The 26,896-nt window shown below is 52.2% G+C and overlaps 2 protein-coding genes across 2 annotated transcripts; one reads left to right on the plus strand and one right to left on the minus strand.

Annotated features, from left to right (window-relative positions):
• Window positions 1–888: 888 nt before the first annotated feature.
• Window positions 889–18,011, plus strand: RGS5 (regulator of G protein signaling 5). Its single transcript, XM_030496568.1, has 5 exons — window positions 889–1,005; window positions 5,755–5,865; window positions 13,173–13,234; window positions 13,337–13,503; window positions 14,020–18,011. The coding sequence occupies exons 1-5, from the start codon at window positions 962–964 to the stop codon at window positions 14,179–14,181; spliced, it is 546 nt and encodes a 181-aa protein (XP_030352428.1). The 5' UTR covers window positions 889–961; the 3' UTR covers window positions 14,182–18,011.
• Window positions 18,012–18,763: 752 nt separating this feature from the next.
• On the minus strand, window positions 18,764–25,577 carry RGS4 (regulator of G protein signaling 4). The gene is made up of 6 exons (XM_030496570.1): window positions 25,561–25,577; window positions 25,238–25,362; window positions 22,640–22,744; window positions 21,937–21,998; window positions 21,009–21,175; window positions 18,764–20,475 (listed from the first exon to the last, which is right to left on the minus strand). Exons 2-6 carry the CDS (start codon window positions 25,279–25,281, stop codon window positions 20,224–20,226), a joined length of 630 nt encoding a protein of 209 aa, XP_030352430.1. The 5' UTR covers window positions 25,282–25,362; window positions 25,561–25,577; the 3' UTR covers window positions 18,764–20,223.
• Between the last annotated feature and the right edge of the window lie 1,319 nt (window positions 25,578–26,896).

Consider the following 26,896-nt stretch of genomic DNA (forward strand, 5'->3'; position numbering starts at 1 on the left):
GCCTGGCTGAGGCTGGGAGAAACTCATGCCACAGATGTCACACCTATAGAGAGGCACTGGCGCTGTGGTTGCAAATTAGTGGAGCAGTCAAAGAGCTCTTACCCAAGCAAACAGAAACACTGTGGTGCTGGGCAGCACTCAAGCCTTAAGGGAGCAAGGGGCTGCGTCTAGTGGGGCAGCGCTGGGACAGAGCCATGCAGGGGGATGCAGGGACCGGTCCCTGCTCAGGCCCTGCATCCCACATCGTGGCCGCTCCATGCTCTGGTGTCTGTTTTACTGCTCTGAAGTGGCATCAAAAAGGGTCCAGATTTTCCACGTAATAAAAATCTGGAAATTTTTTTTGGGCTCATCAAAGTGTCACTGTCAGATAAAACTGGAACACTTGCTATGATTAAAAGATTTTTTTTTTTTTTTTAAGCTTATATTAAAATGAATTTGTTCTGGAACAACAGTCAGTGTCACTCACCAGCTGATAACCACTGTTGAAGCTGTGGGTATTTTGACATTAGCCTCGGCCTTCGATTCAACAGCAAGACTTGTCAAAAGCACTTTTGTTCTTAAGAAAGTGACATTTTGCATTGGAAAACACCTTTCTTGAATGAAGCATTTCTACCTGGCTTATCTAAATACTGGTACGTCGTTAAGAAGAAACTCTATGGGCTTCTTGAAGTCCCCCAAACAGCAGCTTGGCCCTTCCAATTTGATTACCAGATCTCACCCCAGAAAAACTACATTTTTTCCCCTTATGTGAGCTTAAGAGAGGAGAAAACAAAATCCAGAAGCCGCTGTGCCGGGGCCAGCTGGGGAGGATGGACGGCATTGGTTACAGGGCTGGCGGGGGTCCAGCTCCCAGCGCTATATAGGAGCGAGAGGGGGGAGCCAGGCTTCAGACTGAGCCACTGCCTGCTTTAGACATCGTTCACACTCTTCTCCTGGCTGAGGAAAACTACAGCCTACCAAGATGTGCAAAGGACTAGCAACGCTGCCCCACACGTGCCTGGAGAGGTGAGAGCGGCCAGCTGTGAGGGGACGTGGGGGGCCTGCCTCCCCACAGGGCTCTGCCGGGGGTGGCTGGGGGCAGAGACGCTCTTCCTATAGCACATCCCCATGATGGACATCTCCTACGGGGGCTGTGGTGGCCCAACTCTGAGCTAAGAGGGAAGGGAGGCTTGCTGGCAGGGGCTCAGCAGGATGCTGTGAGCGCCTAAGACCCTTAGGCGGTGAGGGCTGATACAGTCCCAAACTCTCCCCTCCAGCTTGGGTGAGTCTGGGCTGTCCCAAACCCATCCTCAACCTCAGCTGCTCTCCTGTGTGAGCCTGGGGCTGGAGTCCATTTTCCTCAGATCCTAATATTTGCAAAACAGGGGGGGCAGGGAAAGAAAGTAGAAAAGCAGTTGCCTTTCTGAGGCACAAACGACCCTGGCTCCAAAGTGCCTCAAAATCCTCTTGACGTGCCTATGTCTCCCTCACAAGACAGATCACCCAGCCCCGGCCCCTCTCACGAGGCTCAGCTCTGTGCAGAGCACCCCGCTCTGCCCCACTGGTGGCAACCATCCTCATCTTCATCCCCCTCCATCCTGGTGCCTGCCTCAACCTGCCCTGGGTGGCGGTGCTGCTTCCCAGGCTGCTCTCGCCCCTTGGGAACCCAGGCAGCCCCCAGCCCTCAACCATTTCCATGCTGTTCGAAACCTGCGGAGCTGGAGGGGCTCTGGAGGGGCTCTGGAGGGGCTCTGGAGGGGCTCCAGGAAGAAGCAGAGGTGCAAGGGAGGCCACTGCACAAGGCTGGGGTAAAACGTGATAAAAGAGTTTACATGTGACTTACCCAGTGAGGATTTCCTCCAGCTGCGAATGCCTTAGTACTGGTTTTTAGATGAGAGTGAGGGTGGCATTCATTGTCCAGGAGGGAGCTTGGGAGAAGTCCCACTTTGTCAGTGGAAGATGTGCCACTGGAGGCTGATGCTGCTTGCTCGAAAACAAAGCAAATTCCCATCATAGGCACAAACAGGAGCACAGGCCTGCCACAATTACTTTGTTTGAAATGTGCCTTTTGGCCATTCTTGTGGCCCCATGCTCACCTTGCTGTGTCTCCTGCAGCCTCCTATGCCATGGGAGGCTGAGCAACACTTCCAGATGTGGGTGATCCACACATTTCTGACTCTGCTGTAACCTTTGTTGTCACTCTTCTGCTACTTTCTAATACTAAAATAGGTTTATTTCCACTGCTGCTAAGTTGATGCTTTCACTGTCCTCAAATTCCCACTCTTGAAGGCAGCTTCACTTATACTTTTATACATGGAGTTAGGACTGGATTTATCCCATGTACATCGTTTTGTATTGCTCTATGAGGCATTTCAACGGCTGCTTCACGAGACCCTCCTGCAGCTCCTCACAACTGATCCCCAAGTGCTGTACCTGGGTAGTGCAATATCTGATGCTTGGCCACTGCGTGTGGTGTGATACATTTAACAGCACAGTCCCAGCCTGCGTTCCCGTAGGACCATCCCCATAGAGGAAAACACACTAGGTCCCCTGCGCATTGTGTGCTACCTTTCCCACGCTATTCCCCACAGTGTCACCCATGAGACGACCTTCCCCCTTGAAGCTGCCTGGGGTCTGGAGAGCCCACCCAGGGTCCCCTGCAGACCCAAGGGGCTGGTACCCCCTGACTCTTCCCAAACCACGCTTGCCGGCCTCTTCAGAGAGGGCCGATAGGTTTGAAGGAATCTGTTCCTACATCTAGAGCTGCCTTGACTCCCCTCCAATAGACCATATTTGTCCATGTGTCCACCATGGCTCCCTGATACAGCTGCTGCTAACATACCCGTACAGCATCACACTTTCAGCTTTATGGCTCCTCCAACCCCCCCGGCACACTTTTCCCCTCAAAGGGCATTCCCTCTGGTACCTCCCTACGCTCCGGCACAGCAGGAGATTTAGCTTCCAGCTACAGGTTTAAGGTCTCTGAGCTTCTTTTTTTTTTGGTTTTGTTTGTGAAGCTGGAGTCTCTCCTGGCCTTCCCCAGAGCCCTTCTTGCTCTTGATATGTTTGACAGAGCTTTTTTTAAAATAAAAAGATATTTTCTTTTAATGCTTCTTGGAAGCTATTTCTCAGACTTTTTCTTGGCTTGCTCCCATATGTTCTCACACTTAGCCTTCCAGAGTTTACGGTTCTCTTGCTTTTTCTCACTTGGACATAGCTGAGGGGGTTGAAGGATGCCTTTTTGTTTATAAGTGCCTTTTTTTACCCTGCTGTTTAGCCTTTGCTGAAGCCTTGCTTGAAAGCTTATAATACATCTGCTGGAGGATGCCAGGATGATGTCTTTAAATAGTCCTTCCCTCCCACAAGCCTGTAAGCACTCAGCCCTCTGCCTGTCCTTTCTCGCTTCCGTTCAGCAAGCTTCTTCATCTTTGCCATCTCCCCATATTTCATGAAGGTCCCATAGCTGAGGGCTTGCTCGAGGGTGCGAAGGTTCTTGCTGCTGTCCCACACCAGGACGTGTGGGGCTTCAGCAGTGTGGGCAGCCTCTGATGGCACATCAACAGCATCATGGGATGGAGCAGGGATGAAGCCATCCCAGGAGCCCCACCGGGGGCAGCAGGCAGTGGGGCTGCAATATAGGTCCAACACCAATCCCGGAGACCAGGCTGGGGAGAAGCCTACCTACAGCACAGCCCAAGGGAAGGTGGCCCAGGGCTGAGCTGAAACAGTCCTCAGCTGTGTGAAGGGTGTGGGGCTCAGCAGTCAGAGGGTGGGAACTGGAGAGCAAGATTTTGAACCAGGTCTAAGCATTATCCATTGCTGCTGCTTGAAGTCACCATCAACTACAGGAAATCTTGTCCGTGCACTGGCCTCACTGGTACCAGGGTGTGGGGGTTCCCAGGTCCTGCTCAGACAGTGGCAGGGTCCTGGTCCTGCCTTGCCCCTTCCTTAGGCTGTTGTTAGATTCTGCTTTTGGTGCCCCTGCTCCCAGCACAGCCCATGTTTCCCCCCTGCCTGCTTGGGCCCCCCTGGCATCCACTGTCCTTGCTCTGGAGGTGGGCAAGCCCCTACCCCCTTGGTCTTCACCCCTGCTCCAGCCAGAAAAAAACCCTGCGATCAGGCACGTGGTCTGATCACCTGAAGGGGACTGTCCCTGGTGCCCAGCACCAAGCACCAGCAGTGGGTTGGCCATGGCAGCATCCCCAGCTCTGTCCTCCCGAGCACTTCTGCTGAGGCCCTCTTTGAGAGCTGCTCCCTGAGCCCATGTGTCCCCTTCCCCAGGGGGCCACAGACACAGATGTCTGGGAAAGCAGAGCTGAAAGACAGGCCAGCCTGCTCTATCAGCTTTCCTGTGACACCTTCTGCGCCCACCTGCTGCTTTGGTGCCAATGTGACTGCAGCTCCTGCCCACTTCACCTGCCCCCCCTTGCTGCTGCTGTGCCATCCATGTGGGTCACAGCCATGCCAGGGGGGTCCTGGCACAGCAGTACCAGCTAATGGTGTGCCAAGAGGCACCTGAGGCTCACAGGATATCAAGCCCCAGTCTTTGGGCATCAGGAGCCAGCTCATCTTGGAGCATTTATTTGCATGTTGTTTATTAGAGGCAGTGGGATGAACGGTCCACGGCAGCATCTCCATCCCAGAAACACCTTGGTGCAGGAGCATGGGGACCTCATCACCCTTCGCCCAAGGGCCTGGTCCTGCCAGGCAAGATTCAAGTTTTCTCAGAAGCACGAGCAAGGGAAGCTGTCCCTGCAGCTGCTGACATTTTCCATGAACACAGCCGTGTTTCTGGGTCTGTGCTTACACCCACCGCAGGTGGTCCTTGCAGACCCCATGGGATGCTGGCCCGCCGCCTGCTCCCGCGCTAGGCTGGCTGTCAGAGCCAGGGTTCTGCAGCAGAAGTGGGGAGCAGCTGGTGGAGGAGCAGAGCCCACATTGGGCCTCAAGAAGTCACCCGTGGGGCCTGGTGGGTGGAAAACCAAAACACAGCGTGAGTTTTACAGGGAGGTTAGAAATTAAAGGAATGGAAATGAAATAGCAGACATAGCAAGGGAGTGAGCGTCCACAGAGGGCTTGTGAAAATAAACAGCAGAGAGGAGAAGCACAGTGAGCCCTGAACCCACAGAGCTGCAGCCCAGCTTCGACAGCCGTGCCATGGTGAAGGCAAGAAGCCCAGCTAGCCCTGGGGAAGCAGTGTGTCCCCTCGCTCTCATTCACCTCCTGTGCAGACATAAGGTTTATTTCTTACTTATATACACACTAGATATATATATTAGGGCACTCTGCTCTGAATGCTGATGGCAATGTGGGGCTGGCGGGCACAAGATGGACAGGGTTCAGTGTGGGGCAGGCACCGCAATGCAGCCCAGCACAGCATCCTGCACAGCCTCCTCTATGAGGGCAGCTCCTGCATCTCCTCACCAGCATTTCCACTGGGCTTATCACTATAGAAACTAAGTGCTGCACACATGTCCCCTAATTCATCCTCAGAGTAGCCAGCTTTGCTGATACAATTATCCTGGCCACAGATGGGGACAAAGCAAAGAGATCGAGACCAAGATCAAGCACTGCCGCTAAATCTGAGTGCCCGGTTTGAAATGCCTCAGCCAGGCGCCTTTACAGCATTAGGGTCCGTTTGTTCATGTCTAATTAATTACTCAGCTTTGTACCTCACCAGTGGCTGTGCCAGGGTCCACACAGGTGCAGGGCAGGGACAATCCCCACTGTTCCATCCCCTCCACCTGACCTGCCCTTGCTCATTCTTTCTTGCAGAGCCAAGGAGATCAAGACCAAGCTGGGCACACTGCTCCAGAAGCCCGATTCGGCTATTGACTTCATCATCCCCTACGCAGAGAAGCCAGAGAAGCCTCCCAAGGCCCAGAAGTGAGTACTCTGCTGGGGTGGGCTGTGCAGGCACCCATGCCCAGCTGGAGGGGTGGATGTGGAGAAGCTGAGGCCCCTGGTACTAGAGGGCACAGCAGGCTTTACGTGGCAGGCAGCTTGTGACACGGTCCTCATGACACACTGGCTAGGCGTGGGCTCAGACAGTTATGTCAGGGCAACATGAGATGTGTCAGGCAATACAACCTTATGGAAACCAGATTTCTCATGGAAACTCAATTTACTTCTGATGAGATTTCATATTATTTGATAAGGTTTTGCCAGAGACATATGGCAATTGGACTTCTGAGTCACCTGCCTCAGCCCAGAGGTGCCAGCCTTGCACAGTCTGTTGGCTTCAGCACAGCAGCACGTCCCCAAGCTGTGTGCATGGCTCCACAGTATGATGCCTGGCTCTGGGCAGCTTTGAGATGACAGCACCTTCTCATCTTATTGCTTTGCCCTGAGCCTCTGTTCTCTGGCACTGAGCTGGGTTAATGACAAAGCAAAGCAGAGGAGAAGCTAAAGAGGCTGATGAGCTGTGCTGCAGGATTAACAATTCAAAGGAGGCAAAACAAACCTTGGAAAGAAATGTTAGCTAAATCTAAAAGCAGGATGGCTTCCTGGGCATATGACGATGGCCTTACCTGGGGTACCTCCAACGCAGCCTCAGGCAGCTGAGCCAGGTGCCTGAGCTGCTGCCCTGGCCACTTTTCTGGCACCCCTCAGCCCTTGCACCATCAGATGTGTGTGACTGTCCTGGAGACAATGCCTCTGCCCTGGGGAGTTGCTCCCCACCCTTGAGCTGCACAGAGAGTACTGCAGGACCCAGGTCTGACAGCACCCAGACTGACTTAGAATCATAGAATCATAGAACCGTAAGGGTTGGAAAGGACCTTAAGATCATCTAGTTCCAACCCCCCTGCCATGGGCAGGGACACCTTGCCCTAAACCATGTGGTTCAAGGCTCTGTCCAACCTGGCCTTGAACACCGCCAGGGATGGAGCATCCACAACCTCCCTGGGCAACCCATTCCAGTGCTTCACCACCCTCACTATAAAGAACTTCTTCCTTATATCTAATCTAAACTTCCCCTGTTTGAGCTTGAACCCATTACCCCTTGTCCTACCACTACAGTCCCTAAGGAAGAGTCCCTCCCCAGCATCCTTGTAGACCCCCTTCAGATACTGGAAGGCTGCTATGAGGTCACCACGCAGCCTTCTCTTCTCCAGGCTGAACAGCCCCAACTCTCTCAGCCTGTCTTCATACGGGAGGTGCTCCAGCCCTCTTATCATCCTCGTGGCCCTCCTCTGGACTCGCTCCAACAGCTCCATGTCCTTTTTACGTTGAGGACACCAGAACTGTACACAGTACTCCAAGAGTACTGTGAGACAAGGATGTCGTGCGGGACAGTGCGGGATGTCATGCGGGACAGTGTCGAACGCTTTGCACAAGTCCAGGTAGATGACGTCAACTGCTCTGCCGCTGTCCATCAGTTCCGTGGCTCCATCATAGAAGGCCACCAAATTGCTCACGAGAGCAGAGTAGAGGGGCAGGATCACCTCCTTCGACCTGCTGGTCACGCTTCTTTTGATGCAGCCCAGGATATGGTTGGCTTTCTGGGCTGCAAGCGCACACTGCCGGCTCATGTTAAGCTTCTCGTCAACCAACACCCCCAAGTCCTTTTCTGCAGGGCTGCTCTGAATCTCTTCTCTGCCCAACCTGTAGCAGTGCCTGGGATTGCCCCGACCCAGGTGTAGGACCTTACACTTGGCTTGGTTAAACTTCATAAGGTTGGCATCGGCCCACCTCACAAGCATGTCAAGGTCCCTCTGGATGGCATCCCTTCCCTCCAGCGTATCAACCGAACCACACAGCTTGGTGTCGTCGGCAAACTTGCTGAGGGCGCACTCAATCCCACTGTCCATGTCGCCGACAAAGATGTTGAACAGGACCGGTCCCAACACCGATCCCTGAGGGACACCACTCGTTACAGGTTTCCAACTGGACATCGAGCCATTTACCACAACTCTTTGCATGTGGCCATCGAGCCAGTTTTTTATCCACCAAGTGGTCCATCTAGCAAATTGATGTCTCTCCAATTTAGAGACAAAGATGTCGTGCGGGACAGCGTCGAACGCTTTGCACAAGTCCAGGTAGATGACGTCAACTGCTCTGCCGCTGTCCATCAGTTCCGTGGCTCCATCACAGAAGGCCACCAAATTGGTCAGGCAGGATTTCCCCTTAGTGAAGCCGTGTTGGCTGTCACCAACCACCTCGTTGTTTTTCATGTGCCTTAGCATGTTTTCCGGGAGAAACTGTTCCAAGATTTTGCCAGGCACAGAGGTGAGACTGACTGGTCTGTAGTTCCCCGGGTCTTCCACCTTCCCCTTCTTGAAAATGGGGGTTATATTACCCTTCTTCCAGTCATCAGGAACTTCACCTGACTGCCAGGATTTTTCAAATATGATGGACAGTGGTTTAGCAACTTCATTCGCCAGCTCCTTCAGGACCCGTGGATGGATTTCATCAGGTCCCATGAACTTGTGCACGTTCAGGTTCTTAAGATGATGGTCTCGAACCTGATCCTCTCCTACGGTGGGCCTAAGGTCTTCATTCTCACAGTCCCTGCATTTGCTTTCCAAGACTTGGGTTGTGTGGTCAGAGCATTCGCTGGTGAAGACTGAGGCAAAGAAGTCATTAAGAACCTCAGCCTTCTCCAAATCCATGGTAGCCAGTTCTCCTGATAGCTTCTGGAGAGGGCCTACATTGTCCCTAGTCTGTCTTTTATTTGCTACGTATCTATAGAATCCTTTCCTGTTATCTTCTACATCCCTTGCCAAACTTCATTCTAGCTGGGCCTTAGCTTTCCTAACCTGGTCCCTAGCTTCTCGGGCAATGCTCCTATATTCTTCCCAGGCCGCCTGTCCTCGCTTCCACCTTCTATAAGCTTCTTTTTTCCCCTCTAAGTTTCCTCAGCAGCTCCTTGTCCACTCATGGAGGTCTCCTGGCCCTCCTGCTGCACTTTCTTCTAGTCGCGATGCAACACTCTTGAGCACGTAGCAGGTGATCCTTGAATACCGACCAGCAGTCTTGGGCCCCCCTGCCCTCTAGGACTGTATCCCATGAAACTTTACTAAGGAGGTTCCTGAAGAGGCCAAAGTCTGCTTTCTTGAAGTCCAGGGCAGTGAGCTTGCTGCACGCTCTTCTCACTGTCCTGATGATCTCAAACTCAACCATCTCGTGATCACTAGAGCCAAGGCCGCCCTGGAGCGTTACATTTCCAACCAGTCCCTCCCTGTTGGTGAGCACAAGGTCCAGCATGGCACCTCTCCTCGTCGGCTCCTCTATTGCTTGAAAGAGGAAGTTGTCTTCCACACAATCCAGGAACCTCCTGGATTGCTTGTGCCGGGCCGTACCGTCCCTCCAACAGATGTCAGGATGGTTGAAGTCCCCCATGAGGACCAGGGCCTGCGAGCGTGAGGCTGCTCCTATCTGTCTGTAGAGCGCTTCATCCACAGAGTCCTCTTGATCAGGCGGCCTGTAACAGACCCCCACCGTAATGTCCCCTGTTGCTGTTTTCCCTTTGATCCTGACCCACAAACACTCTGTTACCTCATCACCCGCCCCCAGACAGAGTTCCATACTCTCTAGCCTATCACTGACATAGATAGCAACACCCCCTCCCCGTCTGCCTGGCCTGTCTTTTCTAAACAGCCTGTAACCTTCCATTCTGACATTCCAGTCATAGGAGCCATCCCACCATGTTTCTGTGATACCAATGACATCATATTCCCGTAGCCTTGCACACATCTCTAATTCCTCTTGTTTGTTCCCCATACTACAGGCGTTTGTATAGAGGCACCTTAGCCGAGCTCCAAATGCAGCCGACTCAATGGCTGGGGCAGCTGGAACATCTCTACATCGCTCCAAGCACTTATTACAGGTGCTGGCAACTGACCAGGAGTGTTGGGATGGATCAATGCTCCCCTCCCCCAACACATCTAGTTTAAAGCTTTCCTGACCAGCCTGGCAAGCCTCCTACCAAAACAGCTCTTCCCCTTCTTTGTCAGACCAGCTCCACCAGCCTCCAGTAGATCCGGCCTCCCAAATGGAGCCCCATGTTCTAAATAGCCAAACCCCTGACTATGGCACCAGCATTCTAACCATTTATTAACCTGCCAAACACGCCTAGCTTTTTTAAGGTCCTCCCCTTTGCCCTGGAGAATCGATGAAAAAACTATCTGAGCTCCAGAGCCCCTAACCACCTCTCCCAGGGCTCTGTAGTCCTTCTTAATGTTTTCCAGGCTACTGCTATCTATATCTCTAGCACCCACATGGACCACTAGAAGGGGGTAATAGTCAGCAGGACTTACTAGAGCAGGCAGCCTCTCAGCAACATCCCTGATCTGAGCCCCTGGCAGGCAACACACCTCCCTCGAGACTGGATCAGGCCGGCAGAGGGGTGCCTCTGTGCCTTTCAAAGTAGAGTCCCCTACTACTATGACCCTCCTCTTTTTCCTGGAGGCAGCAGTAGCGATCCTCTTTACTGGTGCATCAGCAGGGTGCTCATTAGGTGTGGTGGGTGCTTTCTCATTAGCCCCCTGCAGAACCGCAAAGCGGTTCTGGGTGGGGACATCAGATTTAGGAGGAAGCCCCTTGTCGTTAATTGTCCTCTTCCTCCTTTTTTTGTTCGTTTTTCTCGTGACTAATTCCCAGCTTCCTGGGTTGCTGCCCTCCTTCTTTCCTATATGAGCAGTGCTAGATGTTTGCAGCCCCTGCGCAGTTTGGGCCTGGAGCAAGCAGCCCAGCTTCATCTCAGCTTCCTTGGCATCTTTTAGCTCTCCAACAGCCTCCCGCACCTCAGCCATCTGCTGCAGGAGGACCTCCACCAGGGCGCACCGAGTGCAGCCCTGTCCATTGTGCACCCTCGCCTCAAGAGACTGGTCAAGGCACTTTCTACACTCCGAGGTCTGCGCCGCAGCCTCCCCTCTCATCGGCTCTGTCTGGGTGCCTACGCTGGCCACCGCCGGGGCAGAGCTCCCAGAGCGGGCCCTGGTCCTGAGGCGAGTGCTCACCACCCCGCTCACCCTGCCTGCGCCAACTGCCGCGCCACGCCCTGACTGACGTGCCACGCCCTGGTCGCCGAGCTTCTGGTCGCTCGCGCTCCCTGGGATGGGTTTTTACCCACTGAGGGCTGGTGCCGTCACTTCTGGCGCCGCCCCCTGTGAGTCAGCTGCTCGCGTCAGCTGAGCTGCCGGCTCCTGGGCGAGTCCTGTCGAGGACTTGAGGCTCCCTCGGTCGCTCTTGCCGCTCTGAACTGAGGCTCCTGGACGCTGTGCTTCCCCCCGCTCCGGTGTTAAAGGCGTCCTCTCTGGAGATACTCACCTTGGCAATTCAAGACTTGCTGGAGGTAGGAGGCCGACTGGCCGAGCCAGCCTTGCTCGTGGCACCAGCAGCAAGGGCTCATCTTGAAGGGCTCAAATGGCCATATCACGATGAAACCCAGGAGAACTGGGTTAATCCTGCAGCAAGATCATGCCCACTCTTCTTGTTTTACACCTCTCCCCACGTTCCCCTTCAGCCCAGGCAGTGTTACTCTAAACCATTAACCCTCTGCCAAGGTATTGCTAAAAACCCAAAACAAACCAAAAGCCCACAAAACAACCCAAAGTGCAGATGAACACCCTGCTCACCCTGACAAGAGCCCATAGAGAGCGCTTACCAGTGCTGTGCCTGTCTGCTGCAGCGCTGCCCAGCAGGAGCTGCCTGGGCCAGGCAGGGCAGGCAGAGCCCCAGCAGACACACTCTGTTGCTGCCATGCCCTGGATGCCTGCAAAGGAGACACATTTGTCCCCATTAGCTGTCCAGGCAGAAACGCGGAGAACATCTTCATTCCCCGCTGGCTGGAGGAGTTGTTTTCTCCTGCACTGCGGAGCCTCCGTATCACTCGCCCATCAGCATCTCACTCACAATTAATATCATCCCTGGGACATTCAGCTAATGGAAAAATGAATTTGGTAGTTTCCAGGAAATCTGGATTCTGTTTGGTACCTGCAGCAATGCTCTCCCTCACCAGGGTGGGGAGACGCCTGCCGGGAACACAGGGGCAAGAAGAGCTTTTCATCCTTGACGGCAAGTGCAAATGCAATTTGAGGTCCAGAAAGCGAATGATCAGAGCCCTCAGCATGGTCTTTACTGCTGGGTACTGGCGGTTTGATGGCGAGTGAGGGCTGGACACCCAACTTGAGCAAGCCCTGCATTGCTGTCACCCTCCTCTCCCCACTGAAGGCAGAGCAGGGCAGCTGGATGATAGTACCTGCACTTCCCCCAGACCCAATGCTGAAGCACCAAGGTCCCCAGGACCGGCAGGTTGTCCTGCCCATTGCTCCCTCCCCAGACTCAGGAATCTCTGTCCAGCCCCAATGCGTGGTCATACGGCAGCAAAACAATCCTGAACGCTGTGCTGGCTGTGAGGAGTGGCAATGGCCTGCAGTGAATGCAGCACCTCGCAGTGTGTGGGGGGCTCATTTCCCCTCCAACACCAGGCATCAGCTCTACAGTGAAAGCCTCGTGCCCCAGGGCAGTGTGGTCAAACTCCTTGCAGCTTAAAAAAAACCCCAACAAAACTCAGAACCACCAAAAATCCCCCCAAAAGCTCTTCAGTTGCTTTGTCACATTTACATGAATTGCATTAAAAAAGAAAAAACAAAAAGAGAGGAAAACTCATGCACATGAAGAACACCGAAGGTTTTCACTGGGGAGGGCTGGAGCCAGGGCCGCATCCTGCCCTGCTGCAGGCCGTGGGAATGGGGCAAGAGGGCTGTGGGAATTGAGGGGAGCTGACCCCCACCCGGCAGTACAGGGCTGGAATGATCCGGCCCCCTCCGCCCCCCCTCCAGCGGGGAGCATCCTTCCCCACTCCAGTGGGAAAACATAGGGATGCTTTCCAGCTGCTTGTAGAGCCCCGCTCTGCCCTCCCGTGCATGGGTGCTGGGGAAAGGAAGGGACCCACAGCTGCAGAGGAGACTCGCTTTGCAGTTCAACCACGTCTGTGCTCAGCCACTGGGGAATTTGCTCACCCAGCCCCCTCCTCACCTTCCCTGGCACTTGGCTCTCCCCAGGAGGAGGGTACTCATACTGCAGTGCAGCAGCATCCCCATTGCTCCACCATTGTTCTTGCTCTGCAATAATCTCCACTGCTCGGTACTCCATTCCTCCTGATTTTTAAAGGAACTGTTTAAAAACCTGGAGCCCAGACCGGTGCTGTGCTGAGCATGGACCACCTGGGCTTTCTTTACTCCCTTCAGGCCAACACTGGAGGAGGCTCTGCAGTGGCGTGATTCCCTGGAGAAGCTCCTGCAAAACCCCTGTAAGTTCACATCCCCTGTGGTCATGTCCCCCTGGGTGCTCAATGAGGGCTCAGCCTGCTGGGACCACCAGTGCTCAGTGAGGGCTTGCTGTTTCCCCTCAGATGGGCTTTCCAGCTTCCACAGCTTCCTGCGCTCCGAGTTCAGTGAGGAGAACGTCGAGTTCTGGGTGGCCTGTGAGGACTACAAGAAAACCAAGTCCCCTGTGAAGATGGCGGAGAAGGCCAAAAAGATCTATGAGGGGTTCATTCAGACTGAGGCACCCAAAGAGGTCAGTGGCCATGGAGCAGGAGATGGTATCAGGAGGGATGAGGCTGCTGCCATGGTGGCCTCATCCCAAGGGAGAGTGATGGCTGCAGGGCACCTCGTACCATGGCTGAGAGGCTCAGAGGACTGTACCCTCAGCCAAGGGCAGTCCCATCCCCATGTGCTGTCCTCTCACCCTTCACAGCCCTGGTGCCCCACTTTGCATACTCAGCCTCTGCTGGGCTGTTTCCTGCCACGGGCACCTCCAGCACATGCCTGTCCCCCTCTCCCCACAGAGGGCTTACATTAATCATAAGGGATGACAGTTTACAGCCATGTCCCTCCCCAAGTTATCTTTGCTGTAGGATAAACCTCATCCTTGCAGATTTGCCACCAATAATCCCTCCAGATAAGTGAACCTACTTCAGTCCCTCCCCATAGCCTTTACATGGTTGTTGGTGGGACAGAGCAGGGGACGGGAGATGCCATCACCCACCCCTTGCAAAGGCAAGGTCCCCACCTCTCTTACGCTCAATCACAGGTAAACATCGACCACTTCACCAAGGCTGTGACCATGAAGAACCTGGTGGAGCCATCACCAAGCAGCTTTGACATGGCCCAGAAGAGAATCTTTGCTCTGATGGAGAAAGACTCCCTACCCAGATTTGTGCGGTCGGAGTTTTATCAAGAGTTAATCAAGTAGCAACGTGGTAGGGCTGTGCGAGGCGTTCCCTGCAGGTGGCCCCACTGCTTCTGTCTAAACACCTGCCCCTTCTCCTGCAGCTGCTTTACTTTCTTGATACCACCCTAGAAGAGCATCCAGGAGCATTGCTAAACATATTCCCCTGTGCTTTGGACTGTCAGATGTCCTGATGTTTCCTCTCTTACGGTCTCTTTCCTCTCCCATGAAAGACCAATTAGCAGAAACCCTGGTGATTGTCCCTGGGTTTGGGACCCAGAAGGGCAGGAGCAGCAGCAGCCCTGCAGTGACCAGGAGCTACTCGTGCAGCCAGCATGTCCCTGGCACTGTGTGTCTTGGCTTTAGTCGGAGGCTCAAAGGTGCTGGCTCTGCCTTCTCTAGGACATCTTAGGACATGACAACTTTTATTCCAGTTTTGCCTGTATTGCTGGTCTGGCCCAGGCTTGCTCCCTCCTCCCAGCTTCCCAGGGTGTTGCTGTGACTGCACAGCTGCCCTCCCTGGCTAAGTCCTGTAGTCCTGGGGTGCAGGCTGGGGCATGTCCATCATGGGACTGGCATCAGCTGGTCTTCAGAAAGCAGCCCATCAGCGGGAACAGTGACGGCCGTACAGCAGGGACTCTGGGATGGCAGGAATGGCAGGGACAGCGGGATGGCAGGGATGGCAGGATGGCAGGGATGGCAGGATGGCAGGGACAGCTGAGCCAGGAGATGCACGGCCATGTACTGCAGGGTGCACTGGGCTGGCACGAGGGGTGGCAGAGTGAGCCTGCATCACCACTTCCCCTGTGACTCCTCTTGGAGTCGGCTGTAAGGCAGCCTGTTTGCTTCACGCTAAAGACAGTGAAGAGGATAAAACGAGATCTGCTTGTTCAAAACACCGGGACTGTTTAGCAACCCAGACCTCCTGCTCGCTCCAACCACTTGCATGATGTACTGAACTCATAGCCTGCAGCCTGTGCCCGTGTCCCCAGTGCCCGTGCACAGCCCTCCGCAGGACTGCAGCTTCGGATGTTGCTGCAGTGGTTTCTTGCTCCCGCTAGTTCTCTCTGCAGTAGGCATGCCAAAGTGATACTTCTGCACAAGCCCAATTGAGGGGCATCAATTAGAGGAGGAAGGAAGATCATGTTGGGCCTAAAAAAGCTGCAATTGCAACTGTTCAGATCCAATTAAAAAACCAAACCAAACCCCCAAAACAAACCCAAACACAAAACCATCATTGGAAATATGAAAAATAAACCCCTGGCTTCTTGAACAGATGGCAAACTCTGCTGAGCTTGCGTAGCCTGCATCTCTCTCTTCTGTCTCCTCCAATCTGCCCAGGACATGTGTTTCTATAAGGCTGCCTCTTAAAAAAACCAGCTCTTTTTGAATGATTCAAAGTCAGCCCACTATTCACCACCAGAAGAAATCACATTTGAGGATAGGACAAGGGCATACATGAAAGGCAACTGGGGTCTCATTTCAGCCTCGAAGTGAATGTGATGAACCCCTGGGGTCCTGGGCATTTCATCCCTGCGATGGTTTCCCGGTGCAGCATCTGCAAGGCCGTGGCTTGAAATGAGCTGCTTCAGCTGGCAACCCGACACATGCCAGCGAAATAACAAGCGCCCGTGCTCCCAGAAGGCATCCCAGACCAGCCACCCCCTCAGGCTGCTCAACCTCAACTGCAGGTCATGAGACTGTGTGAAATGCAGTAACATAAACAACGGGTTTGCCAGCCTCTCCTAGACTTTCAAAATCTGATCAAAACCCCACCAGCCCCAAATATTTACACGATGTCACTATGGTGATGAAGAAAAATACATCCCGAACTGCAGGAAGTGGGCTGTGTGTTCCAGGCAGCGATGGGGAGGCAGGAGAAGGATGGAGGTCATGACAAACGTGACATTTTCTAACTCTGCAGCAAATGGCCTGGGAAAGTCAGTGCTGGAACTGCAGAGGGTGATGCTCGCAGGGCATTCCTCTGGGGTGAGCGCAGGGGGTGGCTTGGGTGGCCCAAAGAGCCCACAGGAACCCCAAGCAACGGGAGGGATCCATCAAGAGGGCGCAGGATCCCTCAGCAGTGCTCACTGCCCAGAGCTGGTGGGCAGCAAGGGGGAGGCAGGAGCAGGGCTGGGCGCAGGCTGGGGACTTGGCCAGCCCTTCTGCTGCAGGGTGCTCCCACCGCCTCCACCCATGCGCACTCCCTGTAGCCTCCTAACGTCTCTATGGACTGGTGTCAATACGAGCAGGTTCAGCATGTTCAAGCTCCCTATTTACAGCATGACTCATGGAAATGCAAATCCAAACAGGCTTCCCTGCATCAAGACCTAGATCATTCATTTTCACTTAATCCTCTGGCAGCTATTTCCAGATACCCTCACACGTTTCACAGTTAAATGCCAACGCCAATGCCATAGAGGGTAGGATGCTGCTGGAGGCTGGCTTGCTGCATGCCATCAAAACCTGAGATGTGACTAGCTGCAACAGCGATGTGTGGGGCAGGGAGAAGGTGTCTGGGTATGTTTTGCCGAAAAGAAAGGTGGAGGCTGGATTCGGGAGAGATGAAACAGCTCTATTGGAAATCCCTACCCAGCTTGATATCTTTGATTTCTGCTATAATGCTGGAAGCCTCCTTTAGTGGGTGATTGAACAGGTGACAGTGATCTACCAGGTGGCCATAAAGTGTGGCCCCTGAAGCATTTTGGAGCTCTTGGGAAGTTGTGTTTGTGTAGAAGGGTCATTTGGCTAATTACTCAAGCAGGCCCACCCCAGAAAGGCAGCAATACCTGTACCTATGCCATAGCAGAGCGTTCCACAGGCCCAGAGGTATTTACTGTTGGGCTGATCCCAACCATCATATATCTTCATATATTTTATTATTCTTGGTCTCATGATACTTGGTGTATGTATGAGCACTATACACACAACATTGTACATCTGTATCCATATACTCATATATAAGTATACACACACATATATACATACTCCTAACGTGGGCATCTGTATCCCCAGCGAGTCAGAGAGCCGAAAAGCAGAGTTTCTGTTTGTTATGCTTGTGGTCTGTCAGAGAGACGAGCATGTGTGGGTTTAGCACAGTCCCAGACTCCATGCAGGGAAACACTGACCATCCACCTGAAGTGAACGCGAAGGTGCATCTTCCAAAACGTCCTCTGGAATCACCCCGTGCTGTGGCTGCTGGGTGCACCCTGGCAACCAACCTGGCGCAGGAGGTAGGTCTTGTGCTCTCAGAGGGACCTCAACCCTTGCCATGGGGCAAGGCAACCCCATGCTGCAGCGGGGTCTCTGGGCATCAGCCACTGCCTCAGTGCCTCCTCAGTCCCTGCTTCCCACCACAGGGACATGTGGAGGAGGGCTCCCTGCAGCCACATCCCTCGGAATAATGCTGGGGGATTGTTTGCTGTGTGTTTTTTGGTTGCTTCAGTGACCCGGACCCTCACAACCCGCCAGCCATGGTGTGATGCACCCAGGTCTCCCCCCACATAGTGATTGAGGGCTTTGCCGGTGTTGCCTGGTCCCAGCCTCAGGGACTGCCCACGGGTGGCTGAGGATGTCCCAAGGCTCGCCCAAGCTCCCCACATTCCTTGATCACTTCTTGGAGAGTGCTGAGCGCTGTGATCAAGGGCTGGAATAAGGTCAGGAAGGGCAATTGGCTTCTGACACTCATAAACAGCAGGTTTTCAGGCTGATGTTGTCCGTGTGCTTTCCACTAGAGATCTTCACATGGGGAAGACATGAGGCATTGGTGTGCACTGAGGAACTGGTTGTGTTAACCCATGTTCTTGTACTACTCAGTAATCCACTCATAAACATGTTATTTCTGCTACTCTCTCGATGGATGATTCATTTTATCTTTTTGCACTGAAAGTGCGGTGTTTCCTTACCCTCTACAGTGCTCTCCCAAAACTTGTGCCCAAAAGTCCTGGCAAGACCAAAGGCTTCCGAGAGCTTCTGCTGCAACAGATGTGGTGGTTTCGCAGGAAACTGAAAAAGCTAATAAAAATGTCACCCCGGGAGGCTGGTCCAGAGGACACTCACCGGTGTGGCACAAGCACCCTCAGCCCCGCTGTCCGGGTGCTTCCTCAGGCTTCTGCTCACACACTCAGCTCACACCCTGGTAGCTGCTGTGGTGCCTGCAGGGGCTGAGCAAGAGCCAGCCCTGCTCACTGCCAGCCACACCACCTTTGGGCAGCTCTGCATCCGCAGGGCACAGAGACAGGTTGAGCTCTGAGCTAAACGCATTTGCCTGTGGAGCTCTGGGTGGGAAGACATTTGCAGTGAGGAGGTGTTCCTTTACATTGCCACCTCCAAGGCTGTCACAGGGGCCTCACACTCAGCCCAGCCCCTCGGCAAGGATGGGTACTCCCTGTGCTGTGCTGTCAGGCACAGCATCGACCCCAAAAAGCCCAGCATCCCCCAGACTCACAATGTCCAGGACATCTGGAGGATATAATGGCTGTTTCATCTTTCCGTAATTAAAACCACCTCTGTGTGAAGCCATTTGTAAAATGACTTTTTAGAGTAACCTTGGTCAGTGAATTTGGTCTCCATGTATTTTCTTTGGTTCACACAATGGCATTTTAGAAAGGACTAACACAAACTTTTTTATTTAGAATGAATTCATTATTATTTAAATATCAATACAGTTTTTATAATAGTTATCAAGAATTCCCAATACCAGGGGAAATAAAACATAGCCACATGCTTGGCTATGTTCAGAGCTTTAGCAAGCCTCTCCATCTTTTAGCTGAACATGCTATGGTGGTATGTGTCAGTACAGTTGAATAAATACAAAATAAAGCAAATGCTAAAAGATGTTTCTCTGTGGGCCTTCAAGTGCCTACGGGAGAACCACAGCCTCCTCCTGCTGTGCCAGAACCCCATTGTGAGAACTGTTACCTGGCCTGGGATGCAGAGCAAGGAATACACTGTTGTCAGAGCAGCGATATCCAACTAAGGAGAGACCAAGAGCTGGGAGAAGAGTGCAATACCTGGTAGTGCAGCCCAAGACAGCAAGCCCTGCACTTATTTCTTGTGCCTCCAACTGCAGGTCAGCATCAGTCCCAAAGCCCCAGCTGAAGGCCATGTCTAACTGCAGTGACCAAAAATTAAGCTGCCTTCTTGCAAAGCCCAGGAGCAGTAATGAGACTGACACATTCCTCCTACCATCTTCAGGAAAAAAAAGTGAGTCATACTACTACCGAAATAAAAACTCACATAAATAACACTAAAAAAAGAAAAAATGACATTTTCAAGTACTCCCAAGCAGGGTCTTTCCTCCCCAGCTGTTGTGGTTGTGGTCCTATTCCCTCACAAACTGCTCCATAAAAGCCAGGGCAGGTAAACCTGAATCCAAATGGCACTCCCAGAGTCAGGAATATACATCTGTCAGTCTGGGACAGAAGGAACATGTTTCTGTTCTGCTCTGCTACAGTATTGAGGGACACAATAACATACAAAATAATGAACCTCTCCCAAAACAACAGCTCTGTACACCTGTAAGATCTGTAAGATCCTTGGCCAGCATAAACTAGATGGTACAGATGGAGAAGTTCCCAGAGTGGAGAGCTTCACATTGCTATGACAAGAGCAAGTCCTTTTCATCTAAGCTTTTGCCATTTAAAAAGGGGAGATCACAGTCCCCAACGCTTCCCTTGGCTTCCTCATTCCCCTGCTCTTTGCTAGGTGTCACACTGCAAGACTGCAAGCCTGGTCCCTTGATGGGTAGTGCTGGGTCTGACTGAGCATGTACTCCCCCACTATCCTTCTGGGCTTGCAGGGCTCGCCAGAAACACAGCAAACACGCAAGAACTGCACCCAGCTTTCCTGTCAGACTCCAGGGCTCCTACACCGATGGAGTGAGAGGAGGGTTTGCTACACAGACCGAGCCTGGCTTGGGTTACAAATGCTGGCTGTTGCATGACATGGGATACAACTGGGACATTAGACAGCTATTGGAGACAGCTCTGTTGCTTCATGCCAATGAATGCTTTTGCTGCCATATATTCTTGCAAGAGCCCTGCCTGCTCCTGCCTTGCTGCAGGTTCAGTCACACTGGGAGATGATGTTAGAGTTGCAGTCTAAGGTGTGAGCGTGGCTTCTTTTGCAGTTTTCAGGCCCACAGCCAGCAGCAGGGGGGCTGACCAAGTCCAGGTAGTAGGGGGACTTGAGGAAACGGCGGTACGAATCCTTTTCCATGAGGGTGAATATTTTCCTCTGAGCCTCATCAAAGCAGGACAGAGTAGGCTCCAGCATATTATGGCTTGTCTTCTCCCGTGTGCATGAATCCAGGTTCACCTGTGGGCCAAAGGGACAGCATAATTAAAACCTGTCCCAGAAGTGGCTACCATAGGTAAGGGAAAATCCAAGCATCTCTCCACCAAGTGTGCTTCAGCTGTCCTTGGTGGGCAGATGTCTGAAATGGCTGTTTGACACCCTGTAGCCTTGGCGGAATCTGCACAGCTGGATACCAACGCATCCTTTCCATCAGATGAACTGTCACGGAGGACTGATGCATACTCCTCTGGGATGCAGCCAGCCAGGAAACTCAACTGCATGGGAGGAGCAGGAACACTGGGAACCATAGTCTTCTTGGGCTTCTCCCATTTGAGCATGCACATGGGATGGCCACATGGTTGTAACTAAATCCACTTTCTCTCTATCCGAGTTTAATATGGAAGCAATAAAAATGACACCATTTACTTGCTAACTAGCAGAGAAGCAGTACCCTTCAACTCTTGCGAAATTACCAATCTCTACTTCCCTGTCCTGCTGGCCTAGTTCAGAATTCAGGGTGATACCTTTGCCCAAGAAATGTTCTGTGCACATACCTCTTTTGTTGCCTGCACTGAGATGAATTCATCATAGATCTTTCTGGCCTTGGGGCTGAGCTTGGCTGGTGACTTGGTTTTCTTGTAGTCCTCACAACTGACCCAGAACTCGATGTTTTCCTCACTGTACTCCGATTTGAGAAAGGCACGGAAAGCAGCCAGTCCTCCTACAAATTGTTTAGAGAAAAACCAGATGAGGTAAGAGTGTTGGTTCCTGGATAGTTGTACCTGTGAACCCCAGCAAACAGCAATTCTGGGCTTTCCTTCCCAGAGCTGAATGAGCAGCTTCCCTGGGGCTAGCAGCGGGGATGGCTGCCTGCCTCCATGGCAGTTGCTCGTGCAGCCCGTGCCTGTCGAGGGAGCCTGGAATTCAGACAGGTCCCACAGGGATGTCACATGTGGGTCCCCAGCTGCCTGCTCCCCCACTGTGAGACTGCTCCAGTGTCTCAGCCAGGAGAACACAGGCAACTCACATGTTCCCAGGAGGCCCTGAAGAGACAGGCAACAGACACCACAGAGTCTCAGGCCATGGGAACAACACAAAGGAAACCTCAAGGACATCAGTGTAGCCTGGAACTGACAGGAAGACAGTGTCTCCCATGGGCTCAGTTTCTCCACTTTTTTTGGTTCTTGTTTAACCCAGTGTTAACTGTGCGCTGGGGTCTTGCACTCCCCTTGTATAGGGGATAAACCAGTTGCATTCACAAAAAGGACAGCTCAGCAACAGGTCAAAGCCCCACTCTTGATACTTCGGGATTGTCCCTGGGATTTCACCAAGGGGACACTTCACCACCCATCCCAGAGGCCTGTGTGGCCAAAAGAGGTACTGTGTGCTGCTAAGAGATGTAAGATAACATTCCATGCCCACTCCAGGGACTGCTTATAGCACACACACTCTGACGGCAGCAGACGGGCCCTCTCTACTTACTGTCATGATGGATCAAGTTTTCCAAAGAGTCCGCCCACCTTCTGACTTCTTCTTGGCTAACCCTAAAAGGAAACAAAGGGAGAAATACAGGGAAGATTTAAGGGGCATACAGAAGAGATAAATTTGTTTTTTTGCTCTGCACCATTAGAAAATATTTTCCCCTGATTGTTCTAAGAGCATACACAAAAGACCAAGAAGGAAATGTCTGATTCCTTTAGAGAGACCCCTGAGTATCCCAGATCTAATCTACAGAAATTCTGGTTTGCAATCCCTGGCACCAGCCAGAAAAATTGTTGGGGACTTCGTGTTTATTTTGTGACTGGCTGCATCTCTTGCTGGGGCACAGACCTGGGATCACTCTTACAGGTCATACTGGCAAACTCCAAAGGGCTGCTTTCTTTAACCTGTCAGGGGAACAGTAGCTGGGTCTTGTGATGGCATTATTCCCCTGCACAAATCTTTCCATTTGCATATGCATACTGAATCACAGAAGTGTTGGCAGAAAGGGACGTCTAGTTCAACCTTCTTCATGGAAAGGCACTATCAATACCTGAGAACTATCGCCCCACTAGATTCAAGCGCGGCTATTCAGGAGGTACTGGGAAGCAGCAGTAGAAACGCTAAAGAAGTTCAGCTCAGTGAAGGAGTAAACAACGTGTTGCAGCCACCCTGGGATTAACTACATGGCAGCATCTCCTATTACCTCTGGCTTGAAGATATTTTCTCCTTCTTGCCCTGGGAAGAGCCATAGTCACAGGAGTCTGACTTCTGCAGTAAGAAGCCCAGACGATGCTTCATGTCTTTGGCACTGAAAGAAACAATTCAAGAACGAGATGAAGATAATGCATTACAATTCCCTCTGCAGTGTCCTCACTCACAATAAGCTCCTTCAGCTTTACTCATGACACAAATGCAGGTCACTGCTAGTGACTCCAGTGCTGACTTTCCACTCCTCACATAATGCACATCTCTGTTGCTAGACAAACACAACAAAGTCAAAGAAGTAATTTTTCATGTTCAACAGCACCATTTTCTTGCTGAGAAGGTCATCAGCCTGGAGGCGGCCTCGCAAAGGGGGAGAAGCTGCTTTTTTCCTACTGTTTGTTTACAATTACAGTATTATGATAGAAAGGCACCGCTGCACTGTAAATCTGCCACTTCTCCTTGAGCTGATTGACACAGCTACTGATGTCTGGTTTTTACACCCTTGCTAATCCTTTCCTGCAGCCTCTGCCATCTCCCTGCCTCATCATCAAGCTACAGGAACAGCAGGGCCATGCCAGGCCACACCACCAAGCAGGTGCCCATGACACAGAGGGAAGGGATGAAGCAAAGGGCTCAGAGCAGGACTGTGGTATGAGATCAGGGGCTGAGCCACAAGCTTCACCACAACCAGCCCATACTAACTTCAGGCTACTCCTTTGCTCCACAGCAAGCTCCTCAAGGATGCATGCTTAATTTTTTTCTGCCTTCCAGCGTGTCCAGGACAATCACTGCCTAATAGCAGTATCTAGATATACAGTTGGTATTGCCCTCAGTATCTCTCTGGATTTCCTTCCAGTTTAAGAACTGTAGGAGGGGATTGGTAAACCAGTCCTGCTTGCTCAGGGGTGTAAGCCCTGGCCTGCCACAGGGTGCAATGATAGTGTAAGCAGGAAATTATTCTCCTGCTCCTCAGATCAGAGCCTGGAGAAGTGTGAGAGGTTGTGTAGGGGCTGAGCTCTGGTAGCTGCTCAGCCTCCCAGCACTGCTCTTTGCTCCAGCGATAGCACTCTGTCAGCAGCCCCGACCATATCTTATCTCACTACTTTCCTGTGCTCATAAATGTTTCCTTAACAACTGCAGCACTAGGGTGAGAGTGAAGGGAACTCAGAGCTTCCCTAGAGCAGGGTGTGTGTGATGAGGGCCAGCATTCAGGCCTTGCCCAGGCAGACGTCGGGTACTCTGCGCTGCCACACTCGGCTGCCTCGCGCTGTCATGCTGCTTGCCCCCTCATGACGACCGCTCAGGTCTGCAGGAAGGCGACAGCAGGGGGAAACAAGACGCTGCTGCTTGCAGTGAGTCCTGCAGCTCTCTGGGAGAGAGGGATTTTCTTGGAATCCTGGACAGAAGGGTTAAAAGATGTGAACTCCCCCCCCTCCCCCCCCCTTTTTTTTTCAAATGTTCTTTTTTTTCCCAATCACATGTTCCTGCAACTTGAGGGGGAGGGTGTCAGTATTTCTTCCTTGCATTTTCAGCACTTGTTTTCAAATCCACGAGTGGGAGCTTTTTCTCCTAGATGGGAGCAGGCTGAGTCTCAGTTTGCTTTTTCCCAACCCTCTCCCACTGCACAGCCACGGGGAAGCAGCCTGAAGGCATGAGGGGCCGGAAAGCACTGCACCATCAGAGACCCATGCAAGTTTGCATGGGCCGGATGAGCAGGGACTTACGTGAGAATGGTGCTGCTCTGGGGAGTGGGGCCACCCTGCTGGGGGTCTCAAGGCCCCGTAGCACCTGAAAGTGAGTAACACCCCTCCATGAGAGCTCATGGCCACCTTGCTAGCATACAGACTCCCTCACACTGGGCTGCAGGGCAGGCGATGCAGCCAAGGGCATGTTTGGGGGCACAGGGATGCCTGGCTGGCACTGCACACCAGGGTGCAGCCAGATCATGCTCCCATGGCATGGGTACAGCTCAGCGCTTCCTGATCAGCATGGCACACCGGGAATGGCCAGCCCCACACCAGCCCCACAGCACTGTGCACTGGGGTACAGCCTGCCCTGATCCCTCATCACCCCTACACACCCAGGGAATACAGGCTGACCCTGCACTGGCTGGTGCCGCATCCAGATTCGCGTTGCCCTGGGCTGGCTTGCAGCCCTGCCTTGTCCTGCCAGGCTGGCTTTCTGCATTTGGGATGCGTTTTGGAGAATGACTCTCAATCCTATTTTATTTTTTTTTTTAATATATCCTTCCTGCCTTCCTTCTCCCTCAAAAAATCAAGAAAGGAAAATTCAGCAGAGAAAAGATTCAAAGGAGAAAAGGGGTACAAAGCTTGTGGCAGAAGCAGATGACAGGAATATCAATATATAGCAATACTAAGAGCTGCTTGTTTTGCTGATGAGGATGTGTTTAGAGTTCGCACAGCTCAGTACAAAACCTTTATGCAATTCAGAAAAAGAAAAAAATAGCCTGTAAGCAATCATTTATAGCTCGTCTTAGAAAAGCAGCAGAGCCGAATCTGCCACTTGTGCTTCAGACACCAAGTTCAATACATCAGCCTAATGGAACCGTTAACAGATGCTCAGAAATAAACAGTACCTTTTTAAGCAAGTGGCTGGCAGCGCAGCGAGTCCCTTGCACATCTTGCTCCGGAGGTTGGTTCTGTATTCCAGGAAAAACAACAACGCAGGAGGCGGCAGAAGCTGCGTGTGGGCCCCTTGCGTCTGCAGAATTCAGTGTGCTCTGAGCCAGCTGCGCTGCCTTGGCTCTGTTTTATAGCCTAGCCCAGACAGCCCAGCAGCACTGGGTGACCCAGTCAGGACTCAGCATAGCGGCAGCACACATCCCCTTTTTGCCCACCCAAGAGGAAGAGAGTGACGTATAAGCCAAGACAAAGGAGCAAGTGGGATTGAAAACCTTACCAGAAATGAAGCTTGGTGTCTGGCTGCAGAGGTGGATTCTTTCAAAAGGGCAGAAAGAGCTTTAGGGGCTTTCCTCTATTGCAAAAGGTGGATGGTGAAGATAAAAGCTGGAGATTTTCAGAGGGGCACAGATGGTAAAAAGGGTCAGAGAATCAATTCAGAGAAGTGAGATGAGCTTTGATGGCTCCGTAGTTTATTTTTCTCTTCTATTTAAAGCAACCTGGGAAAAACAAGGGACAAGAATTTTAAACACAAAAGGTTCCCATAATCCCAAGAAATGCAGAAAACAGAGCTCTAAGAAAAGAAGAATGTAAATTCATCAGGGAATGACCCAGGCAGAAAAGACTGTCCTGTTTAATTCTAGAGGCGTGGGGGTATATGCTTTTGGTGGGGCTGAGAAAAAAGATCTGAGGGGCATATGGCTATTGGAACCTAAAATGTGTGTGTCCTGGCACACACACATTTGAGGACAGCTCATGTACATGTGTACAAAGAAAGACAGGAGGAGGTTGTCAACACAGCTGGCTTAGATGTATTGCATTTCACCCTCATCAAAAGCCAGACCTTGGGAATCAGGAGTCCCCAAGTTTCCAAGGGAAGGTGATTAATTAAAACAATAGCCATAACTGTGCCTGCCCAGAGAGGAATTTGCAGCAATGTTGAAGCTACTGTGTGCTAAAGGATGAACCCGTGGAACCCCTGGCTGTGGGGATGTTTGGTGGTGACTGCACTGCCTGGCTCTGCTGTACTCACAAGGGAGAGCAGAATGACTCCAGCTACGCGACTTGTCTTCAGCCCTTGGAGGGTGCAGAAAGCAGTTGTCTCTCTGGAGAGAGAGAGTTGGCTGATATTTATGGAGTCGCAGCTCAGCACAGCTTGTACCATCATTATGGAAGAGGGGAAAGCTTTGGGCAGACAGGCATGCGTATGGTCTGCCGCACTTGAAGACTTGCTCCCGCTGCAAAATAAAGAAGCTTCCTTTCAGCAGCAGGCTTACTGCCCACGCCACCACTGCTGCACTCCCTCTCCTCAGAAACCCCTAAATACTTTGCCCATGACCTGCAGAAGTTGCAGAGTGAGCTTTTCCCTCCTGTGTCTCTAGAGCCTACAGCCAGCAGCATGCACAACCCAAATCCCAGGCTACTTTACCTGCCTTGGCACACTGCATCCTCTCAGATTATTAACTGCTGAATTAACTCTAAAACGCTTTTGTACGAATGTGACTATCCTGTTGCCAAACCTGAGGCAACATACCTGCAAGTTCTGCACTGTCTGGACTGAAAATCAGCTCCAGCTCAGGGCAGTCAAACTTTAACTGAGTGAATGCCCTTTTGTT

This window comes from Strigops habroptila, chromosome 8, assembly GCF_004027225.2.
Source record: "Strigops habroptila isolate Jane chromosome 8, bStrHab1.2.pri, whole genome shotgun sequence".
Classification (NCBI taxonomy): domain Eukaryota; kingdom Metazoa; phylum Chordata; class Aves; order Psittaciformes; family Psittacidae; genus Strigops; species Strigops habroptila.